The 24,876-nt window shown below is 45.8% G+C and overlaps 2 protein-coding genes across 2 annotated transcripts in view; both read right to left on the bottom strand.

The window, feature by feature from the left end:
- LOC115112881 (tectonin beta-propeller repeat-containing protein 1-like) overlaps window positions 1–14,692 on the bottom strand; it is a 34,364-nt gene extending 19,672 nt beyond the window's left edge. Inside the window, 12 exon segments of the mRNA XM_029639908.2 lie at window positions 146–291; window positions 519–992; window positions 995–1,107; window positions 1,471–1,622; window positions 1,851–1,952; window positions 2,258–2,358; window positions 2,629–2,803; window positions 3,015–3,140; window positions 3,311–3,433; window positions 6,424–6,606; window positions 8,871–9,103; window positions 14,531–14,692. Of these exon segments, the coding sequence (XP_029495768.2) occupies window positions 146–291; window positions 519–992; window positions 995–1,107; window positions 1,471–1,622; window positions 1,851–1,952; window positions 2,258–2,358; window positions 2,629–2,803; window positions 3,015–3,140; window positions 3,311–3,433; window positions 6,424–6,606; window positions 8,871–9,095 (1,920 nt within the window). The 5' untranslated portion in view covers window positions 9,096–9,103; window positions 14,531–14,692.
- Window positions 14,693–15,346: 654 nt separating this feature from the next.
- Window positions 15,347–24,876, bottom strand: part of LOC115112883 (brain-specific angiogenesis inhibitor 1-associated protein 2-like protein 1) — a 65,157-nt gene continuing 55,627 nt past the window's right edge. The window contains exons 13-14 of the mRNA XM_065012647.1: window positions 18,652–18,692; window positions 15,347–18,542 (exon numbers count right to left, since the gene is read on the bottom strand). Coding sequence (XP_064868719.1) covers window positions 18,470–18,542; window positions 18,652–18,692 — 114 coding nt within the window. The 3' untranslated portion in view covers window positions 15,347–18,469. The remainder of the gene's footprint in view (window positions 18,543–18,651; window positions 18,693–24,876) is intronic.

A 24,876-nucleotide genomic window follows, 5' to 3' on the forward strand; every position in this document is an offset into this window, starting at 1 on the left:
GGGGACGGAGGGGGGAGGGAGGGAGAGAAGGAGGTGACAAGGGAGGGAGACTAATGAGCCTCTATACAACAAGGACAAGTCATAAACAAACTCATTTCATCATGGCAACCAGAAAAAGCAAGGATAAGGATGTTCAACGTTCAACCTGTTCTATGGCCTGTTCGTAGTGTTTAAAGTTGTCCATCTCTCTCTTGGAGCGTTCGCTGAGCTGCTCAAAGATCTGTTTCCGCCAGGCAGCTGTCTGGGCTGGACTGATGGACAGACTCATGGACTGGACTGAAGATGACAGGGCTGGGAGAGACAAATAGACAAAGATCAAAATCTTTATCAACAACATGTGAGGAAACACTCCAGTTGCTCAACAACAACAATAACAAGCACAGGGACACTGTTCCATCAGCCAGAAGGGTGTATTCTGGTGTAATTGGAGCTGGAGTTTAGTAAATTGCTAGGCTTTTTTTGATATGCAGGAGAAATAGAATTTCAGGGCGATACAATATCTACAGTATGTGTCTCACCTGTGGAAGAGTTGAACCAGTTGAGCTGGGAGTGACAGTCCACACCACAGCCTCCTCCACTGACCCATGCCCAGAGTGGATGTTCATCCGCCCCATACGGCTCCTCCTGACACAGGGTGTAGGTGGCCACAGAGGACAGGCTACAGGTGTCAGCCGCGTCCCCTCTCACCCCAGCAGGCCCCACAGCCAGGTGAGTCTGGGTCTCTTCTAGGTCCACGTTACTCCATTGGGGGTCCCCAGGCCCTCCAGACAGGCTGGGGGACAGAACCAGGGCCAGAGGGGGAGACTTGGCATCTGCTTCCCGAAGAGAGGCCTCCTCTTCTGGGATAGAGGGACCGGCGGTGACGGCAGTGGTGGCCCCCTCCCGTTTGACCTTGCGGTCAGAGAGCATCTCGGAGATGAAGCTGTTGCTGGTGACCTTGGGTATGCGTGGTTTGGGGACGTCGGGGTCAACGGGAGGGGGATCGGGGGAGGGGAGGAGGGACAGGCCCCTACTTCTAGGACTGCCCTCTGTGGACCGTTCTTTGTGTCTGAGTCTTCACTCATCACAGACTGTGCTCGCACCTCTCCACTGAAGAAACAACCAGCACTGAGAGAGAGAGAGAGAGAGATAGAGAGAGAGACGGACAGACGGACAGAGAGGGAGGGAGGGAGGGAGGGGGGGGAGGGAGGGAGGGAGGGACGGACGGACGGACGGACGGACGGACGGACGGACGGACGGACGACAGACAGACAGACAGACAGACAGACAGACAGACAGACAGACAGACAGACAGACAGAGAGAGAGAGAGAGAGAGAGAGAGAGAGAGAGAAAATGATGAGAGAGAGATAGTATTACACAGAGCACCCAGCTGGCAGACAGCTTAGCAAATCGCTTTATGTAGCCGAGGTTGCCCAAGCAGTGAAAACAATGTGTGTGTGTTTATGTGTGTGTTCATGTCCCCAGCCCACCTGTGCAGACTGCTACTGCTGGCGGAGGAGTGGGACCTGATGTCTCCGTCTCGGGGTATGTTGACAGCCTTCCAGGCTTTACCACTCAACTCACTGGAGGTCACACCCTGACGGAAATACACTGCTCGGTCCTCACAGCTGATACCCCACACCTGGATGGGACAGAACACATGAGGCGAGAGCCAGACAAGAAACTAACATGACACTGTGTTTGTTCTCCATTACTAAACTGCCTTTTAATCATTATGAATCATTTCTTCATGAATGAATGTACAGTTTATGATTTTACGCCCATGCCATAAGGCTTGGCTATGAGAGTCTAAGGGAACGTTATAATTAGTTGAATAAGCAGAGGAAATAGTTAAGTCATGGCTCCTTACCTGGTCGTTGAGACCCACGTTGATCATGACCATCTCCCCGATCATCCCGATCCAGCCTGAACCACGGGGGTTATAGGAGTTGATGCCACGTCTGTACCATACCTAACAGGTACCGACAGAAGATCATCAGGGAAACAGTCATGACTGAATGATTCATAACCAGAGGTTGACATGTGGTGGAATTAAAATGACATTTGTGTTTTTTGCCTGAATTCTTCCTTTAGCTCATGTTCATCATTGTCCAGCTCCACAATAACTATCATCAATAAATTCAAATTCAGTTTTTTGTTTCATTTTTTAAGCGTCTTTGAGATTCTTCATGTAATGAAAAGTGCTATTTAAATGAAATCTATTAGTATGATTATGTCCAATAATGAAGCATATAAATTAGTGTTCAGTTATCTTACCTTGTTGTCCTTGGTGACAGCCCAGACTACGTTGTCCCCCACAGCTACGTGGATGGCCCCGGCCTCTGGGTTGGGAGAGTCCACCACTACCCAGGAGGAGCCTGGCGGAGAGAGAAGAGGGGTAATGGGGCCATGAGACCATCAGACTCTTTCTCTTCATCTCTCTATCTCTCTCTTTCTTTAGCTCTCTCCTTTTCGCTCGCTCTCTCTGTCTCTCTCTTTATCTCTCTCCCTCTCTCTCTTTGTCTCTCGCTTTGTCTCTCTCTCTCTCCATTACACACACACACAAACAGACACAAGCATTCTGTCTCTCTGTGTCTCTCTAACATATGCATCCACGGATACACACACTTCCTCTGTCAACCAGTCACCTCGTGGGCAGTCTCTGGTGATGCCCTCCCTGACGATGAGTTGTCCCTCCCAGAGCACGGCCCAGACAAGGTCCCCTGGACCACAGCTGATCTGCACCACCTCCCCAGGCAGAGACACCTCCTCCCAGCCATCCCCCTCTGGGCTGTGGTGGTGGATACCCTCACGAAACCACACCTAATGACCCAGATCAAACAATCAATCAATCAAATGACTTAGGAATATATTAGAGTTGTGTACAACCTGGCAGTGTTTTGTGATCTCTGAAGATATGACCTCCCCCTCTGAGCTGTGTGTGTCTGTGTGTTAGTGTGTGTGTGTGTGTGTTTGTGTGTGTTTGTGTGTGTGTATGTGTTAATGTGTGTGTATGTTTTAGTGTGTGTGTTACCTTGCCCTGTAGAGAGACGGCCCACAGTGACAACCTCCCCCTGGGCTCCTCACTGATCTCCCAGCCTCCACAGCTGATGTCATTAAAGGGGTCTGGAAGGGGACCACTGTGACCCTCTGATGGGATCTGGTAACAGAGAGAGAGAGACAGGTCAACACACACACACACACACACACACACACACACACACACTGTAAACTACGGTACATGATGAGTACAATACAAGCCTGTACACTGCAGAGGTACACAGTTACATCCTGGTTGTGGCAGGTGATTATATTTATCCAAATACACACCTTGGCCCAGGTGTCTGTGGCCTTGTACCTCCTGTAGCGGATCCATCGCCTGCGACGGACACATGAGTTCCACTTCTTGTCTTTGGTGTAGGTGGCAGGGAAGTCTATGGCATAGGTCCAACCCTGCAGACACACAGACAGACCCATTCACACATGAATCAGCATGTATAGTGAGTTCCAACGGTATTTAGGACACTGACACGTTGTTGTTTTGGCTTTGTACTCCAGCACTTTGGATTTGAAATGATACAATGGCTATGAGGTTAAAGTGCAGACTGACAGCTTTTTTAATTTGAGGGTATTTTCATCATTATCGGGTGAACCGTTTAGAAATTACTTTTTGTAAATAGTCCATCCATTTTAGGAAACCAAAAGTCCTGTGTCAAATTCACTTATATGTGTATTAAAGTAGTAGAAAGTTATGTTTTTGCTAACCTCCCCTGATATTGGTAATGGTGAGAGGTTAGCATGTCTTGGGTGTATAATATTTGACCCTCTGTAACTTTATCACTCATCATTATTCAAGATTCATTCAGGATTATCTGTAATCACCGTAGCATCCACATTAATGTAGAAGTGTTTAGAAATATATTCTATTCTTATCTACAATAAAAGGGACTCCATAATGACACAATACATTATTTACCATTAATTTCTACTGGGAACAAAATCATCTGAAACACAACCAGAACAAACAGCAGATGCATCCAACAATGTGTAAAGTTACAAGCTTGATGTAGTCATTGGGCACTATCAATATGGGACCAAATACTTCACTTTTCACTACATTCATTCACACAAGTGAATTTGTCCCAATACCTTTGTTCCCCTAAAACGGGGGGACTGGGTACAAACAGTGCTGTAATCACCCGATATGGATGAGAATACCCTCAAATTAAATCTGCCAGTCTGCATCTTAACCTTGTAGTCATTGTATCATTTCAAATCAAAAGTGTTGGAGTACAGAGCCAAAACAACAACAAATGTGTCACTAAGTACACTCCATCCTAACATTTCATGCAGATGAATTACCTGACGCATGGAAAAAGTCCAGACGGGGCTGATGGAAACATGAATTTCTTTAATTTTTTAAAATTTTACTAGGCAAGTCAGTTAAGAACAAATTCTTATTTTCAATGACAGCCTAGGAACAGTGGGTTAACTGCCTGTTCAGGGGTAGAACGACAGATTTGTACCTGGTCAGCTCGGGGATTCGAACTTGCAACCTTTCGGTTACTAGTCCAACGCTCTAACCACTAGGCTACCCTAGTGGTACAATTTTATAAATGCCGACAGACAATTTGTTCTTTCGACATGGTGGGATCTTTTTGTCTGTAAAATGAATTATGCGAGAAATAGCAGTGAAAATAACCATGATACCGATGATATGTTGTGTGGCCCTCCCACTATGACTCGGGGAAGCATGCAGTTTATTAGGCTACAGATGAAATAAGTTATGATGAACTTCACAGGGTGGTGAAAGTGCACGGTGATGAGCATGATGCTCCTTTCCAATACATATGGAGGTTCTTATTCTGGTGACATGATGATCACTCTAATGAATAATAATCTCATACTGTCGGTAGTCTACCCACTGTATCAGCCAGCTGTTGGCTAGAGCACAAGTGCCAAGACCAGAGTGGACACATTTTCTATACAATGCAACAGTTTTTGTGACAAAACCATCAGTACATTTGAAAATGTGATGGTACATGGGAAATGAATGATGGTACATGGGAAATTAATGTAAAAAGTTGTTTTATGTGCACTACATCATCATGCACATCATTTCATCTGCAAAAAGTCAGTTTGATGGAAACATCTCTGGTGGGAAAATGGGCATATTGTTTTATGCAGATTTTAGAGTATTGGAATGAAAATCTGTCACCAATTGGATGGAAACCTAGCTAGTCTCCTGTTGGAGATCACTGTACGTGAGGGGTAAGACAATGACAGAGAGGGAGGGAAGAAAGACAGAGAGAGGGAGAGAGAGAAGGAGAGAGGGAGAGAGAGAAGGAGAGAGAGGGAGAGAGAGAATTAGAGAGAGGAGAGGGAGGGGAGGAGAGAGAAGGAGAGAGAGGGAAAGAGAGAGGGAGAGAGAGAGAAGGAGAGAGAAGGAGAGAGGGAAAGAGAGAGGGAGAGAGAAGAAGAGAGAGGAAAAGAGAGAAAGAGAGAGGGAGAGAATAGAGAGAAAGAGAGAGGGAGAGAGAGAGAATGAGAGAGAAGGAGAGAGGGAAAGAGAGAGGGAGAGAGAAGGAGAGAGAGTGAAAGAGAGAAAGAGAGAGGGAGAGAGAAGGAGAGAGAGGGAAAGAGAGAAAGAGAGAGGGAGAGAGAAGGAGAGAGAGGGAAAGAGAGAAGGAGAGAGGAGAGAAGGAGAGAGAGGGAAAGAGAGAGGGAGAGAGAAGGAGAGAGAGGAAAAGAGAGAGGGAGAGAGAAGGAGAGAGAGGAAAAGAGAGAGGGATAGAGAGAGAAGGAGAGAGAAGGAGAGAGGGAAAGAGAGAGGGAGAGAGAAGGAGAGAGAGTGAAAGAGAGAAAGAGAGAGAAGGAGAGAGAGGGAAAGAGAGAAAGAGAGAGGGAGAGAGAAGGAGAGAGAGGGAAAGAGAGAAGGAGAGAGGAGAGAAGGAGAGAGAGGGAAAGAGAGAAGGAGAGAGGAGAGAAGGAGAGAGAGGGAAAGAGAGAAGGAGAGAGGAGAGAAGGAGAGAGAGGGAAAGAGAGAGGGAGAGAGAAGGAGAGAGAGGAAAAGAGAGAAGGAGAGAGGAGAGAAGGAGAGAGAGGGAAAGAGAGAGGGAGAGAGAAGGAGAGAGGGAAAGAGAGAAGGAGAGAGGAGAGAAGGAGAGAGAGGGAAAGAGAGAGGGAGAGAGAAGGAGAGAGAGGGAAAGAGAGAAGGAGAGAGGAGAGAAGGAGAGAGAGGGAAAGAGAGAGGGAGAGAGAAGGAGAGAGAGGGAAAGAGAGAAGGAGAGAGGAGAGAAGGAGAGAGAGGGAAAGAGAGAAAGAGAGAAGGAGAGAGAAAGAGAGAGAATAGAGATAGAGGGGACATATAAAATGGAGGAGGCAAGAGAGGAGAGAGAAAGATACAGAAAAGAGAGAAAGACAGAAAGAGAGAGAACATTCACTTCTTTCTCTGTGGGCTCTCCTCCAAAGTTCTCGTCAATGTACCAGTCCCCCTCCCACTCCCAGTTGGTCGAGGGAAGAAAGAAGCTGTCAAGGGGTTGGTGTTCCAGTCCTGTGATGTTACTCCACTGCCAGCGGTCGCTCGGCAACAAGCGATCCGAGAAGTTATCCATGGGATTCCATCGCTGAGAGAGAAAGAGAGAGAGATAGAGGGAGATATATATATATATATATATATATATATATATATATTTATTTGTATTATTATACATTTTTTTAATTTAACTTTTATTTAACTAGGCAAGTCAGTTAAGAACAAATTCTTATTTACAATGACGACCTACTCCAGCCAAACCCGGACGACACTGGGTCAATTGTGCACCGTCCTATGGGACTCCCAATAACGGCAGGATGTGAAACATATATATATATATAGAGAGAGAGAGAGACTATTAAAGACTACCAGAACCCACTGGATTCTCCAATTACATTGAATTAACTACAGGACAAAATCCAAACCCTCCAACCCCAAAAAACCTGTGGTGTTGATGGTATCCTCAATGAAATTATAAAATATACAGACCACAAATTCCTATTGGCTATACTTAAACTCTTCAACATCATCCTTAGCTCTGGCATCTTCCTCAATATTTGGAACCAAGGACTGATCACCCCAATCTACGAAAGTGGAGACAAATTTGACCCCAATGGGATGTGGGATGTGTCAACAACAACGTTGGGAAAATCCTCTGCATTATCATTAACAGCAGACGAGTTCATTTCCACAGTAAAGAAAATGTACTGAGCAAAGGTCAAGTGTACATTTTACCAAATGACTTGACAACAGGCCACATATTCACCCTACACACCCTACTTGACAAACAAACAACAAAAAACAGAGGCAAAGTCTTCTCATGCTTTGTTGATTTCAATTTGTCATGAGGGTCTGCTATACAAGTTGATGGAAAGTGGTGTTGGGGGAAAACATACAACATTAGAAATTCCATGTACACAAACAACAAATTTATTTGCAAATTTGCAAAGCCATCACCTACAGATGAACCTGGAGAAGAGTCCCCTAAGCAAGCTGGTCTTGGGGCTCTGTTCACAAACACAAACAGACCCCACAGAGCCCTAGAACAGCAACACAATTAGACCTAAACAAATCATGAGAAAACAAAAAGATAATTACTTGGCACATTGGAAAGAATTAACAAAAAAATGGAGTAAACTAGAATGTTATTTGGCCCTAAACAGAGAGTACACCTTGCCAGAATACCTGACCACAGTGACTGACCCAAACTTAAGGAAAGTTTTGACTATGTACAGACTCAGTGAGCATAGCCTTGCTATAGAGAAAGGCCGCCGTAGACAGACATGGCTCTCAAGAGAAGACAGGCTATATGCACACGACTCACAAAATGAGATGGAAACTGAGCTGCACTTCCTAACCTCCTGACAAATCTATGACCATATTAGACACATATTTCCCTCAGGTTACACAGATCCACAAAGAGTTAGAAAACAAACCCAATTTTGATATCACATATCTACTGGGTGAAATACCACAGTGTGTCATCAAAGCAGCAAGATTTGTGACCTGTTGCCACAAGAAAACCAGTGAAGAACAAACACCATTGTAAATACAACCCAATATTTTACCTTTTGTACTTTAACTATTTGCACATTGTTACAACACTGTGTATAGACAATATGACACTTGAAATGTCTTTATTCTTTTGGAACTTCTGAGAGTGTAATGCTTACTGCAAATATTTATAGTTTATTATCTACTTCACTTGTTTTTGCAATGTTAACATGTGTTTTCCATGCCAATAAAGCCCTGGAATTGAAACTGAATTGAATTGAGAGAGAGAGAGAGAGAGAGAGAGAGAGAGAGAGAGAGAGAGAGAGAGGGAGGGAGAGAGGGTTACAAGAACCATAAATGCATCAGGTGCAAGAGAAGCACAAACACAGGCACAGACAGACACACAGTCACACACACACACAGCCCACCCTCCCTCCGCCCCACACACACACAGCCCACCCTCCCCCCGCCACGCACACACAGCCCACCCTCCCCCGCCCCACACACACACAGCACACCCTCCCCCCCACCCCCGCCCCACACAGCCCACCCTCCCCCGCCCCCACACACACACAGCCCACCCTCCCCCGCACCACACACACACAGCCCACCCTCCCCCACCCCACACACACACACACAGCCCACCCTCCCCCGCACCACACACACACAGCCCACCCTCCCCCGCACCACACACACACAGCCCACCCTCCCCGCACCACACACACACAGCCCACCCTCCCCCTGCCCCACACACACACACAGCCCACCCTCCCCCGCACCACACACACACAGCCCACCCTCCCCCGCCCCACACACACACAGCCCACCCTCCACCGCCACACACACACACGCACCCTGTACCTGGTTCTCGAATGTCTCCTCCTGGTAGCGTATGGGAACATCACTAGAGTGGACATTCAGGTAGATGTGATGGTCACAGGCGATACCCCAGCAACACTGCTGCACGGCCGTCACCCTCTTAAACTCTAACACAGCATCACGACACTGCTCCCACTGCTGCCCTCTGGTGGACAAGCTGTACACACGCCCATACACATCCACTGCCCACAGCAGGGACACAGGCATGTTCAGGCCTAAGGAGAGACGTACTAAAGTAAGATGCACTGCTTTCATTTAAAAGATTCAACTGTTCGGTCTAAAAATAAGGACATTTACCTCAGGGTCAAGCCAGCAGGCCATCAGATTTGCCACCAGTGCTCCTTATAGGACACATCACTGCACTCTATACTCCTCTGTAAACTGGTCATCTCTGCATACTTGTCGCAAAACCCACTGGTGATGCTTATTTATAAAACCCTCTTAGGCCTCACTCTCCCTTATCTGAGATATCTACTGCAGCCCCCATCCTCCACATACAACACCCGTTCTGCCAGTCACATTCTGTTAAAGGTCCCCAAAGCACACACATCCCTGGGTCGCTCGTATTTTCAGTTTGCTGCAGCTAGTGACTGTAACGAGCTGCAACAAACACTCTGACAGTTGTGGCTGCTTTGTGTGATGTATTGTTGTCTCTACCTTCTTGCCCTTTGTGCTGTTACCATGTTGTGCTGGTGCCATGTTGTGTTGCTACCATGTTGTTGTCATGTTGTGTTGCTACCATGCTGTGTTGTCATGTGTTGCAGCCTTGCTATGTTGTTGTCTTATGTCTCTTATGTCTAATGTTGTGTTGTCTCTTGTCGTGATGTGTGTTTTGTCCTACATTATATTATTATTCGTAGTTTTAATCCAGCCCCCGTCCCCGCAGAAGGCCTTTTGGTAGGCCATTTGTGAATAAGAATTTGTTCTTAACTGACTTGCCTAGTTAAAAAAATGTTTTTTTTTTTTTTGGGGGGGCATAATTACACATAATTTGTACACTGCAAATCAACCACAAGAAGCCCAAACATATATAATATTTGACTAAAACATAATCATTTCAAACCTTGCTTATATTTGTACATGATGTGTGGGAATACTTGGGAACTGATTTCTTAAACTTAAATCACTTAGAAGCTGATTTCCTGGTGTTTTAATAGTATTTTATCTGCAACAATAAAATTACAAATGAGTTTGGTTATTACATTTTCTTTTGCTCTGAAAACTTGTGGGGCCAAATAAAACCACCCACGGGCCAAATTTGGCCAGCAGGCCACCAGTTAAGGGAACACTGATCTACACTCATTGAAGTGGTTTTAACAGGTGACATCAATAAGGGATCATAACTTTCATCTGCATTCACCTGGTGAGTCTATGTCACCTGGTCAGTCTATATACACTCAGTGTATATTGTCTCTTTGTCCCTTTGATTGTAGCAGGCTTTAAGATAATCTTATCCAACCTAAGTCTATCCATTTGGGGGTAAAAAGCCAACCTGACCTTACAATTTACCACTGTTCTGTGTAAACTGTGCCAGCTTCATCCTGTCCTATTCCTTGCCCACTGCACTAGGGCAGTGGTTCCCAACCAGGGGTACTAGGACCTATCCACAGGGGGTACTTGAGAAGACTCATGAGACCATAGGTAAAATGCACATGAGGGGGTACTTCAGGGGTACTCCAGGCAGAGCAAAATTCCGTTGGTGGTACAGTAAAATAAAAAGGTTGGGAACCACTGGGTTAGGGGCACTGTCTATCTTGTTGTTGGGAACCACTGGACTAGGGGCACTGTTCTATCTTGTTGTTGGGAACCACTGGGTTAGGGGCACTGTTCTATCTTGTTGTTGGGAACCACTGGACTAGGGGCACTGTTCTATCTTGTTGTTGGGAACCACTGGACTAGGGGCACTGTTCTATCTTGTTGTTGGGAACCACTGGGTTAGGGGCACTGTTCTATCTTGTTGTTGGGAACCACTGGACTAGGGGCACTGTTCTATCTTGTTGTTGGGAACCACTGGACTAGGGGCACTGTTCTATATTGTTGTTGGGAACCACTGGACTAGGGGCACTGTCTATCTTGTTGTTGGGAACCACTGGACTAGGGGCACTATTCTATCTTGTTGTTGGGAACCACTGGACTAGGGGCACTGTTCTATCTTGTTGTTGGGAACGACTGGACTAGGGGCAGTGTCTATCTTGTTGTTGGGAACCACTGGACTAGGGGCACTGTTCTATGTTGATGTTGGAAACCACTGGACTAGGGGCACTGTTCTATGTTGATGTTGGAAACCACTGGACTAGGGGCACTGTTCTATCATGTTGTTGGGAACCAATGGGCTAGGGGCACTGTTCTATCTTGTTGTTGGGAACCACTGGACTAGGGGCACTGTTCTATCTTGTTGTTGGGAACCAATGGGCTAGGGGCACTGTTCTATCTTGTTGTTGGGAACCACTGGACTAGGGGCACTGTTCTATGTTGATGTTGGAAACCACTGGACTAGGGGCACTGTTCTATGTTGATGTTGGAAACCACTGGACTAGGGGCACTGTTCTATCTTGTTGTTGGGAACCACTGGACTAGGGGCACTGTTCTATCTTGTTGTTGGAAATCACTGGACTATGGGCACTGTTCTATCTTGTTGTTGGGAACCACTGGGCTAGGGGAACTGTTCTATCTTGTTGTTGGGAACCACTGGACTAGGGGCACTGTTCTATATTGTTGTTGGGAACCACTGGACTAGGGGCACTGTCTATCTTGTTGTTGGGAACCACTGGACTAGGGGCACTATTCTATCTTGTTGTTGGGAACCACTGGACTAGGGGCACTGTTCTATCTTGTTGTTGGGAACGACTGGACTAGGGGCACTGTTCTATCTTGTTGTTGGGAACCACTGGACTAGGGGCACTGTCTATCTTGTTGTTGGGAACCACTGGACTAGGGGCACTGTTCTATCTTGTTGTTGGGAACGACTGGACTAGGGGCACTGTCTATCTTGTTGTTGGGAACCACTGGACTAGGGGCACTGTCTATCTTGTTGTTGGGAACCACTGGACTAGGGGCACTGTTCTATCTTGTTGTTGGGAACGACTGGACTAGGGGCACTGTTCTATCTTGTTGTTGGGAACCACTGGACTAGGGGCACTGTTCTATATTGTTGTTGGGAACCACTGGACTAGGGGCACTGTCTATCTTGTTGTTGGGAACCACTGGACTAGGGGCACTATTCTATCTTGTTGTTGAGACCACTGGACTAGGGGCACTGTTCTATCTTGTTGTTGGGAACGACTGGACTAGGGGCACTGTCTATCATGTTGTTGGGAACCACTGGACTAGGGGCACTGTTCTATCTTGTTGTTGGGAACGACTGGACTAGGGGCACTGTCTATCTTGTTGTTGGGAACCACTGGACTAGGGGCACTGTCTATCTTGATGTTGGGAACCACTGGACTAGGGGCACTGTTCTATCTTGTTGTTGGGAACCACTGCACTAGGGGCACTGTTCTATCTTGTTGTTGGGAACCACTGCACCAGGGGCACTGTTCTATCTTGTTGTTGGGAACCACTGCACTAGGGGCACTGTTCTATCTTGTTGTTGGGAACCACTGCACCAGGGGCACTGTTCTATCTTGTTGTTGGGAACCACTGCACTAGGGGCACTGTTCTATCTTGTTGTTGGGAACCACTGCACTAGGGGCACTGTTCTATCTTGTTGTTGGGAACCTCTGCACCAGGGGCACTGTTCTATCTTGTTGTTGGGAACCACTGCACTAGGGGCACTGTTCTATCTTGTTGTTGGGAACCACTGCACCAGGGGCACTGTTCTATATTGTTGTTGGGAACCACTGGGTTAGGGGCACTGTTCTATCTTGTTGTTGGGAACCACTGGACTAGGGGCACTGTTCTATCTTGTTGTTGGGAACCACTGGGTTAGGGGCACTGTTCTATCTTGTTGTTGGGAACCACTGGACTAGGGGCACTGTTCTATCTTGTTGTTGGGAACCACTGGACTAGGGGCACTGTTCTATATGGTTGTTGGGAACCACTGGACCAGGGGCACTGTCTATCTTGTTGTTGGGAACCACTGGACTAGGGGCACTGTTCTATCTTGTTGTTGGGAACCACTGCACTAGGGGCACTGTTCTATCTTGTTGTTGGGAACCACTGCACTAGGGGCACTGTTCTATCTTGTTGTTGGGAACCACTGCACTAGGGGCACTGTTCTATCTTGTTGTTGGGAACCACTGCACTAGGGGCACTGTTCTATCTTGTTGTTGGGAACCACTGCACTAGGGGCACTGTTCTATCTTGTTGTTGGGAACCACTGCACCAGGGGCACTGTTCTATGTTGTTGTTGGGATTTAGGGATCATGCTGTGAGGTTACAATAATAACCATGATTAAAGCTGCAATATGAACTTTAGGGGCAACCCGAAATGTGAGTTATAGAGCTGTCATTATTTTACATTTATTTAACTAGGCAAGTCAGTTAAGAACAAATTCTTATTTACAATGATGGCCTACTCCAGCCCAACCCGGACGACGCTGGGCAAATTGTGCGCCGCCCTATGGGACTCTCAATCACAGCCAGATGTGATCCAGCCTGGATTTGAAGCAGGGACTGTGGTGATGCCTCTTGAACTGAGATACAGTGCCTTAGACCGCTGGGCCACTTGGGAGCCTGTTCTATGTGCACTATTTCTATGCTTCCCACTCTTAAATAGAGTTTTTGCATCTTTTACTTTCGGTTTTGTACACTAGATTAAAACAGCTGAAAATACAATATTTTTGGCTCTGGAAAATATATTTCACAGTGGTTTAGACAACACAACAATATTTAGATGATACAAAGATATTTCACACCGGTTTAGATGATACAATGATTCTCTACACTTTACTAGCTTGTTTTGTCACATAAACTGAAATTAGGCGAACTATTAGAATTTTAGCAACTAGGAAATGGCGGAGTGATTCTGAACACTGTGGTCATTACACCATAGTCTATGTGGCATAACATAAATATAGTATGACGTTTATCATGAATAACTTCATCATTTTAAAGGGGATTTGCTGAGTTTTTATGTTAAAACTAACACCCCTCCTCTCTTTTGCTTCCTGTATATTATGCAATGTCTGGAGCGAGTGATGCTCTTCAAAGGCATAGTCCCTGTCACTAGCAATTAATTAACTGATGAGGCCAGAGAGAGACCTCTGTGTACTGTCTAAACCGAGCTGAGATATGATCTTAAATAGCCCACTTGACTCGACAGTCTCTTTAGCGACAACTGTCACCTTCAAGCAAACTGCAACATTGTAACTTTTTGCGAGAATGCTGTGAAAAATGAATGACATTTGTTACATTGTAATGGCGCAGTGAATGATCAACATGGATACATTGTAGATAGTACAATCTTGCTAAGTGACATATAGCTAGGCTTCGGTTGTCTTATAAAGCACTCTAAACTAGTATTAGCCAGCTAAGTGTATCACAGGTAGTCCGACATTTTTGCATAATATAGCTAGCTGGCTGCTGCTGTCAGACAATCTACAACCGCATAACTGAATGGCATTATGTTGCTTATAGGGAGGTTTACCACTGCAAAACCAGAAATTAAATACCTTGCTAGTTAGCAGTAGCTCATCACTTACCTTGTGCTCCATCTCATAAACGGTATGGCAGTTCACGTAAATCACTGCAATTCATTCGGCATATCAGATTGAATATACAGTGATTTCACGTTAGCCACTACTGTATCTATTTACATTGCAATCGTTTCCTAATCCGAAACAGGAAGTGTTGGGTTTTACTGTAAACGCAGATTGGCTGCTGCACCAAAATGAACCAATAGCTACATTTGTCCAGTAGGTAACGCTCGTAGTTGAGTTATTAAAGGGCAGTACAAGGTATGATAGCATTGGATAAAATAATAGAATTACAATCGATAATGTACTTGTCTTTCCTTACCAGCACTGAATTTGCTTATAGCTGGTATATTGAGGAAAGTTTTACTTACAATGACTGTGATGTGTGGCCTGCACTGAATGTAAGATTCAATGTCTACTTCACTCGAAAGGTGGTCGGAGGCGCCATATGAATGAATGTAAGATTCAATGTCTACTTGACCCGAAAGGTGGTCGGAGGCGCCATATGAATGGTGTGACGCAATTGCGAAACCTCTGGAGGCACGCAGAGGCCAGCATGAGCTCTGTACCGCATCGTCGTGCGCCTCTCAAATGTTGTGACAATGCAGAGGGCTCTGTATAGCTCCGCTTTGACACACACACACACACACACACACACACACACACACACACACACACACACACACACACACACACGCAACCAATAGGAGTAGACAGTGGACATAATGGACAGTAATGTCCTATTGACAATCCCTCAGCATTGTCTCATGCTTTTCCTTCCAAATGTGTCTTATGACCAACAAAATAGCAACGTAAACAGACTCTAGTGGTAAACATAGACATCTTTATTTAGAAATTAATGTGAGTGTTTATGGCAATCAAATGAACATAACTTAAAGCTATTTACTATGGGGCAGGAAAGAATGGTAGCCTACTCATTCGTTCAATATAAAATAAAAATGACTCATTCAATTAAAAGACAACCAAATTCTCAATTTCATCTCATGTATTAAGGGACATACAACATTGTCAGTTATACAGTCTTCATACAGATATTCAGTAGGTTATGGCAGTAAATTGCAAAGACAGTACATGAATTAAAAAAATGTTTAAAAAAATAAAGACCATGTTAAGGTTTATCCTGTTTTACTGTGAGATAACATAACTTTAGTCTACAGAACACCATGGTAAAGCATTTTCCTTGTCACCTTTAGAGAATGACAGAATACACATCAGTATCTGAACAGAGATAGAAGAAGAACCATAAACTTATTTGGGAATCATCAATTATCATGGACAGCAGTGTGTATCATGAATTCCTCTACACTGAAGGAAGAGAAAACCTATATACTCTTTCGATATACTGCATGGTTCATACGGTATTTCTACCAATAACAATGTTATTGTGATTTACAACAATTGTGTATTTGTAAAACACAGTCTTCAGCTTACCATGAAAAAAACGAAGATAAATTGTCTCCTTACAACTTTATAAACATCATGAACCTTTAAACAATAAACATCATGAACCTTTAAACAAGTATGAAAAAAAATACTTTTAAAACTATGAAGAAATAGCATAGCAGAGTCCATATGTCAATCCATTCCCCATTCAGCATACATTCATTTAGTAGTCTATGGCTAATCAAAAATCACTTATTTTCATTTTAAACATAACTTACATGAGCTATATTCATTCTTCCATAAACTCTCATTGTTTACACTCAATACACTTAGTGGGGGCTGAGTAGACTTCTTTATGATGAAATTAATCTTTAAAAATGATACATCTCTAATTTGTTTAAAATGTACGCATAAATAGTAGCCTCCCCACTGAAAAATGGTTACGTCATAATGAAAAAATAAATATGGCAAAAAATGTAGCACTTCTTTCCCCAACTAGCGTCCCTGTGCCTCATTCCTACAACTACTACAGACAGAATACAGTGCCTAGAGAAGGTCTACAGACAGAATACAGTGTCTAGAGAAGGTCTACAGACAGAATACAGTGCCTAGAGAAGGTCTACAGACAGAATACAGTGCCTAGAGAAGGTCTACAGACAGAATACAGTGTCTAGAGAAGGTCTACAGACAGAATACAGTGTCTAGAGAAGGTCTACAGGCAGAATACAGTGCCTAGAGAAGGTCTACAGACAGAATACAGTGCCTAGGGAAGGTATACAGACAGAATACAGTGCCTAGAGAAGGTCTACAGACAGAATACAGTGCCTAGAGAAGGTCTACAGACAGAATACAGTGCCTAGAGAATGTCTACAGATAGAATACAGTGCCTAGAGAAGGTCTACAGACAGAATACAGTGCCTAGAGAAGGTCAACACACCCCAAATATGACAAAAATAAACTAATAATAATTTTGCCTTCCTACCGATGTACACAACCTAATCCACATTTTCAGTGAAATAAATTACAGAAAATGTTCAAAATGAAAAAAAAGAAGAAAAAAAAGAAGTATTGATTGTGTATGACTTCACACCCCAGAGTTAATACTTGGTGGAAACACTGTTGGCAGCCATTACAGCTGTGAATAATTTGGAATAAAATTCCAACTCTCGACAACTCTTAGGGAAATATATATCCATCGTTTTTGTCAAAACTGCTCAAGAGCAGTAAATGATCATATAATAACTCATGTTATAGGTATGCTTGTCAACGGCAGGGACTGGGGAGTTTGTCATGATCAAAAATAAATATGGTGAATGCACCAATTTGTAAGTCGCTCTGGATAAGAGCGTCTGCTAAATGACTTAAATGTAAAATGTAAATATGAAAGGAGCAAAGTCCAGGTAAGAAGTTAGAGAAAACCCTGCCTCAGTCTTCTGAAAACCTAACCCTGGGATAGATGTTTTTGCGGAACAATTACACAAATGTTAATGCCGAAGACTCCAAAATGTTTTCCAAGAGGTGTTGAGTGTTCCTCAGTAGTCCACTCTCAGTCCTGACTAACTTTGCTTGAAAATCAGAGACACGGTTTGAATATTGGTATCCATCAATGATTCCCAACCAAATCAGAGCTTGAGCAATTTTGCCAAAACAATGGGTAAATGTTGCCCTAATAGTACAACAAATGATTCCCAGCTGTAATGGCTGCCAAAGGTGCTTCCACCCAGTATTAACTCTGAGGTGTTGTATAATTTATCTTTCAGTCTGAAAATGTGAAGTAGGTTGTGTAGGTCAGTGTAGGTCAGTAGAAAAAAAACATTTATTCCCTCTGTAGATTACAAACTTTGAAGACTCTGCAAAGGGTGTGTAGACTTTCACTAGCGACTGTATATATATTTATTTAAAAAACAATCTGAACGCAAAAGAGTGAGGAAGGTAGCCTGGATTTGATTATGTTTCAGCACTGCCCATAATCATTGTCACTTCACTACTCTGTTTTACAACGGAGCTGGCTACAACGGAGCTGGCTACAACGGAGCTAGTTACAACGGAGCTGGCTACAATAGTGCTGGCTACAACGGAGCTAGTTACAACGGAGCTGGCTACAATGGTGCTGGCTACAACGGAGCTAGTTACAACGGAGCTGGCTACAATAGTGCTGGCTACAACGGAGCTAGTAACAACGGCGCTGGCTACAACGGAGCTGGCTACAATGGAGCTAGTTACAACGGAGCTGGCTACAATGGTGCTGGCTACAACGGAGCTAGTTACAACGGAGCTGGCTACAATAGTGCTGGCTACAACGGAGCTAGTAACAACGGCGCTGGCTACAACGGAGCTGGCTACAATGGAGCTAGTTACAACGGAGCTGGCTACAACGGCGCTGGCTACAACGGAGCTGGCTACAATGGAGCTGGCTCGGGTACAATGGAGCTGGTTTGCTGAAGCGGAGTAGAATCCATGCTTTGTGGACATATTGTTGGACTGTAATTCTGGAGTGTTGGTGGTGCTTTATCATTCCTCTGTCTGGATGAGCTCTGGTTATTAGACGTTGGGTGCTGATCTGTCGTTGGTCACTGTAGGTCTCAGTTTGACAGTGGCAAAGGGATTCCCACCTCTGGAAAATATCATGAAAAAAAACATTGTCATATGTGAATTCATTATTATTTCCCATCAAAATCATGTGAGAGGTTATATTGTTATAACAGAGTTATTATAAAACTTACCCCAGAAAGGGAACCTTTCCAACCTCATTGGGTAGAGAGATCTATTAACAAAAAGAAAGAGAAACACTTAAGCCATGATACATGCTGTGTATATTTACTACATGCTGCATTATCCCCATGCAGCTGTCAGTGTTGTGTCACTCCTCAGTGAAGAACTCTGGGACGTATGGAGACGGAAAGTGCCATGATCTCATGCTGGGTGACAGGAATCTAGAATGTCTAGAAAGGCCAGCATACAGCACACCTCTTCTCTGAGTAGATGGAAATCCTATCGAAACACCAAGCAAGTGAGTGTGATGAAGATTGTTTTAAAACAGACGATTAACTGATTACGCAGCTATGTTTGAGGTAATTTAGGATGTATAAACGTGTATCTATTGAACCAACAATTACCTGCACTCTCAGAAAGTGTGTTCATTTCCTATCCTTATCTGATTTTTGAAGATCCAATCTAACAGTGGATCGGGCTGTAATCATTCAGCAGAATAGATTGAATAGATACACCAACGGTCAGAGCAAACATAACACCTGGGTCACTTTCAGAGAATTTAGTTTTTGCACTGCAAAGAAATTACCCTGTTGGCCTCCTCAACCTATTCCAGGACATAACCCTTGCCCTAACACAACCACTACACTAGAGGGCAGACAGTGTCCAGGAGTAAGGGTGAATGGGCAGCTATGGAAGAGGCCCCAGACAGTGGCTTTACATCAGGGGCCATTCATCTTTAAGCGAGGCAAAGTCACCTCTCCACAATCACAGGATCAAAGGGGGTGGAAGGGGGGCAAAGAAGAAGGAAAGCAAGAAAGGATGGGACTTGTATGAAGGAAAGGGTGAAAGTTGGGGAAGGGGTAGAACAGCTGAGGGGGCAAGGGGGAGAAGAGGGGTGTGAAATGCCCACTCTATTACCATAGCATCCCTAACAGCAGTGTATTTCTCTCAATGCCCCGAGGCAGCAGTTCCAGCACACAAGGGCAATCAATGAGGAGAGAGGGAGAGAGAGAGAGAGAGAGAGAGAGAGAGAGACAGAGAGAGACAGAGAGACAGAGAGAGAGACAGAGAGAGAGAGAGAGAGAGACAGAGAGACAGAGAGAGAGACAGAGAGAGAGACAGAGAGAGAGAGAGACAGAGAGACAGAGAGAGAGACAGAGAGAGACAGAGAGAGAGACAGAGACAGAGAGAGACAGAGAGACAGACAGACAGACAGACAGACAGACAGACAGGCAGACAGGCAGACAGACAGACAGACAGACAGACAGACAGACAGACAGACAGACAGACAGACAGACAGACAGACAGCAGACAGACAGACAGACAGACAGAGAAAGAGAAAGAGAAAGACAGACAGAGAAAGAGAGAGAGAGAGCGCAAGATGGGGGAGAGAGAGAGCGATGAGAAGAGAGAGATGGAGAGAGCGAGAGAGAAAAAGATGGGGAGAGAAAGAGAGAGAGAGAGAGCGAGGGATGGGGCGAGAGAGGGCCTATAGCTCTGTACACCACGATTACTTCATTCACAAACCAGCTGACACAGTGCAGGTTCTAATTGAAGATGTGTGGTTGAGCAAGATTTCTGTGTAGGCCTATCCCCCCTGGTCCTCCGTCCTTCCCTCCCTCTCTTCCTCCCTCCTTCATTCCTGCACCGAGACAAAACCAGGCAGGCAGCATTTTTTAAATATATTTTTATTTCTCTCAATTATCAGTGGCAGCATCAAGACATTTAGGCCTTAGGTTTCTGTCATAACCTAGCTTAAAGTGTGCTTGGTGGTGGGAGTCCTTCCCTAACTATTGGTTTGGAGCGAGCCGGTCGCATCCGCGCTTCGGTCTCCTTCGGTCTGCAGGTTGTATAACTTTTTCATTACATTTCATTACATTTCATTATAGTACAACGGTCTGATTTGTCTAATCTTAGCAATTTCTTCTTAGCTAGCTACATAGCCGTCGTTGTTTCAAAGATAATTGCGTAATTATCGTATTTCGTCGTCCTCCTATCTGCCCAACACGTTCACCGTCTACCGTAGCACTGTAGTAACTATCACACTCAACTGAACGACTTGATTAGTGTAGTGTTAGCTAGCTACATAGTTGTCTTTGCTGTCTTCGTATCCAAGATAATTGTGTGGAGTCTTAGAGTGATAATTGCGTTATTATCGTATTTCGTCGTCCTCCTATCTGCCTAGCAGCTAGCCAGCTAGCATACGTTCACCGGCTACCGTAGCACTGTAGTAACTATCACACTCAACTGAACGACTTGATTAGTGTAGTATTGTCTTTGCTGTCTTCGTATCCAAGATAATTGTGTAGTTTAGAGTGTGTAGTCTTAGAGTGATTATCTTAATTTACCGAGGTTAGCTAGCCAGCTATTTTGTCGTCCTTAACGTAGGAGACACTCCTAGCTAGCCAACAGCCAGCCGACGTCTACTGAATAGAACTTTCGCATTCCGGTCGCATTCCGCTTCGCTCCACAGGTAGTATCACATTTTCATTTCACTTCATTACAGTCCCAACGGTGTGATTTGTTTGATCGTAGCTAGCTACATAGCTAGCTACATAGCCGTCTTTGTTTCAAAGATAATTGTGTAGTCTAGAGCGATTTTCTAGGTTAGCTAGCCAGCTATTGTCGTTCTCCTAACGCAACGTAACGTAACCAACACTGCTAGCTAGCCAGCTAGCCCCCGAATAGCAGCATTGTAGAAACTTCACACTCAACGGAACGACTTGATTAGGGTAGTGTCAACAACGCAGCTAGCCTACCTCAGCAGTACTGTATCATTTTAATCATTTTAGTCAATTAGATTCTTGCTACGTAAGCTTAACTTTCTGAACATTCGAGACGTGTAGTCCACTTGTCATTCCAATCTCCTCTGCATTAGCGTAGCCTCTTCTCTAGCCTGTCAACTATGTGTCTGTCTATCCCTGTTCTCTCCTCTCTGCACAGACCATACAAACGCTCCACACCGCATGGCCGCGGCCACCCTAATCTGGTGGTCCCAGCGCGCACGACCCACGTGGAGTTCCAGGTCTCCGGTAGCCTCTGGAACTGCCGATCTGCGGCCAACAAGGCAGAGTTCATCTCAGCCTATGCCTCCCTCCAGTCCCTCGACTTCTTGGCACTGACGGAAACATGGATCACCACAGACAACACCGCTACTCCTACTGCTCTCTCTTCGTCCGCCCACGTGCTCTCGCACACCCCGAGAGCTTCTGGTCAGCGGGGTGGTGGCACCGGGATCCTCATCTCTCCCAAGTGGTCATTCTCTCTTTCTCCCCTTACCCATCTGTCTATCGCCTCCTTTGAATTCCATGCTGTCACAGTTACCAGCCCTTTCAAGCTTAACATCCTTATCATTTATCGCCCTCCAGGTTCCCTCGGAGAGTTCATCAATGAGCTTGATGCCTTGATAAGCTCCTTTCCTGAGGACGGCTCACCTCTCACAGTTCTGGGCGACTTTAACCTCCCCACGTCTACCTTTGACTCATTCCTCTCTGCCTCCTTCTTTCCACTCCTCTCCTCTTTTGACCTCACCCTCTCACCTTCCCCCTACTCACAAGGCAGGCAATACGCTCGACCTCATCTTTACTAGATGCTGTTCTTCCACTAACCTCATTGCAACTCCCCTCCAAGTCTCCGACCACTACCTTGTATCCTTTTCCCTCTCGCTCTCATCCAACACTTCCCACACTGCCCCTACTCGGATGGTATCGCGCCGTCCCAAACTTCGCTCTCTCCCCGCTACTCTCTCCTCTTCCATCCTATCATCTCTTCCCTCTGCTCAAACCTTCTCCAACCTATCTCCTGATTCTGCCTCCTCAACCCTCCTCTCCTCCCTTTCTGCATCCTTTGACTCTCTATGTCCCCTATCCTCCAGGCCGGCTCGGTCCTCCCCTCCCGCTCCGTGGCTCGACGACTCATTGCGAGCTCACAGAACAGGGCTCCGGGCAGCCGAACGGAAATGGAGGAAAACTCGCCTCCCTGCGGACCTGGCATCCTTTCACTCCCTCCTCTCTACATTTTCCTCCTCTGTCTCTGCTGCTAAAGCCACTTTCTACCACTCTAAATTCCAAGCATCTGCCTCTAACCCTAGGAAGCTCTTTGCCACCTTCTCCTCCCTCTTGAATCCTCCCCCCTCCTCCCTCTCTGCAGATGACTTCGTCAACCATTTTGAAAAGAAGGTCGACGACATCCGATCCTCGTTTGCTAAGTCAAACGACACCGCTGGTTCTGCTCACACTGCCCTACCCTGTGCTCTGACCTCTTTCTCCCCTCTCTCTCCAGATGACATCTCGCGTCTTGTGACGGCCGGCCGCCCAACAACCTGCCCGCTTGACCCTATCCCCTCCTCTCTTCTCCAGACCATCTCCGGTGACCTTCTCCTTACCTCACCTCGCTCATCAACTCATCCCTGACCGCTGGCTACGTCCCTCCCGTCTTCAAGAGAGCGAGAGTTGCACCCCCTTCTGAAAAAACCTACACTCGATCCCTCCGATGTCAACAACTACAGACCAGTATCCCTTCTTTCTTTTCTCTCCAAAACTCTTGAACGTGCCGTCCTTGGCCAGCTCTCCCGCTATCTCTCTCAGAATGACCTTCTTGATCCAAATCAGTCAGGTTTCAAGACTAGTCATTCAACTGAGACTGCTCTTCTCTGTATCACGGAGGCACTCCGCACTGCTAAAGCTAACTCTCTCTCCTCTGCTCTCATCCTTCTAGACCTATCGGCTGCCTTCGATACTGTGAACCATCAGATCCTCCTCTCCACCCTCTCCGAGTTGGGCATCTCCGGCGCGGCCCATGCTTGGATTGCGTCCTACCTGACAGGTCGCTCCTACCAGGTGGCGTGGCGAGAATCTGTCTCCTCACCACGCGCTCTCACCACTGGTGTCCCCAGGGCTCTGTTCTAGGCCCTCTCCTATTCTCGCTTTACACCAAGTCACTTGGCTCTGTCATAACCTCACATGGTCTCTCCTATCATTGCTATGCAGACGACACACAATTAATCTTCTCCTTTCCCCCCTCTGATGACCAGGTGGCGAATCGCATCTCTGCATGTCTGGCAGACATATCAGTGTGGATGACGGATCACCACCTCAAGCTGAACCTCGGCAAGACGGAGCTGCTCTTCCTCCCGGGAAGGACTGCCCGTTCCATGATCTCGCCATCACGGTTGACAACTCCATCGTGTCCTCCTCCCAGAGCGCTAAGAACCTTGGCGTGATCCTGGACAACACCCTGTCGTTCTCAACTAACATCAAGGCGGTGGCCCGTTCCTGTAGGTTCATGCTCTACAACATCCGCAGAGTACGACCCTGCCTCACACAGGAAGCGGCGCAGGTCCTAATCCAGGCACTTGTCATCTCCCGTCTGGATTACTGCAACTCGCTGTTGGCTGGGCTCCCTGCCTGTGCCATTAAACCCCTACAACTCATCCAGAACGCCGCAGCCCGTCTGGTGTTCAACCTTCCCAAGTTCTCTCACGTCACCCCGCTCCTCCGCTCTCTCCACTGGCTTCCAGTTGAAGCTCGCATCCGCTACAAGACCATGGTGCTTGCCTACGGAGCTGTGAGGGGAACGGCACCTCAGTACCTCCAGGCTCTGATCAGGCCCTACACCCAAACAAGGGCACTGCGTTCATCCACCTCTGGCCTGCTCGCCTCCCTACCACTGAGGAAGTACAGTTCCCGCTCAGCCCAGTCAAAACTGTTCGCTGCTCTGGCCCCCCAATGGTGGAACAAACTCCCTCACGACGCCAGAACAGCGGAGTCAATCACCACCTTCCGGAGACACCTGAAACCCCACCTCTTTAAGGAATACCTAGGATAGGATAAAGTAATCCTTCTCACCCCCCTTAAAAGACCTAGATGCACTATTGTAAAGTGGCTGTTCCACTGGATGTCATAAGGTGAAAGCACCAATTTGTAAGTCGCTCTGGATAAGAGCGTCTGCTAAATGACTGAAATGTAATGTAAATGTAACTAGCCCACGTGAAAATACACAAATAAAATGTCTTCCACATTAGGTCAGCCAACTGTAAACCTGTGGAGAGGGTGAAGGTTTAACGTTCACCCCAAGGAGACCGTTTCCCAGCATATGGACTAATAGACAACATCAAAATCAAAGTTGTTCAGACGTTTCAGAGACCTTGTAGGTGGTTTAACATTGAAATGAGTCCAACAAACTGATTTTCACTTTAAGGTGACGTGCTGACTGTATTGTTAGGTAAGAATGTGGAA

The sequence above is a fragment of the Oncorhynchus nerka genome, linkage group LG28 (genome assembly GCF_034236695.1).
Source record: "Oncorhynchus nerka isolate Pitt River linkage group LG28, Oner_Uvic_2.0, whole genome shotgun sequence".
NCBI classification, from domain to species: Eukaryota; Metazoa; Chordata; class Actinopteri; order Salmoniformes; family Salmonidae; genus Oncorhynchus; species Oncorhynchus nerka.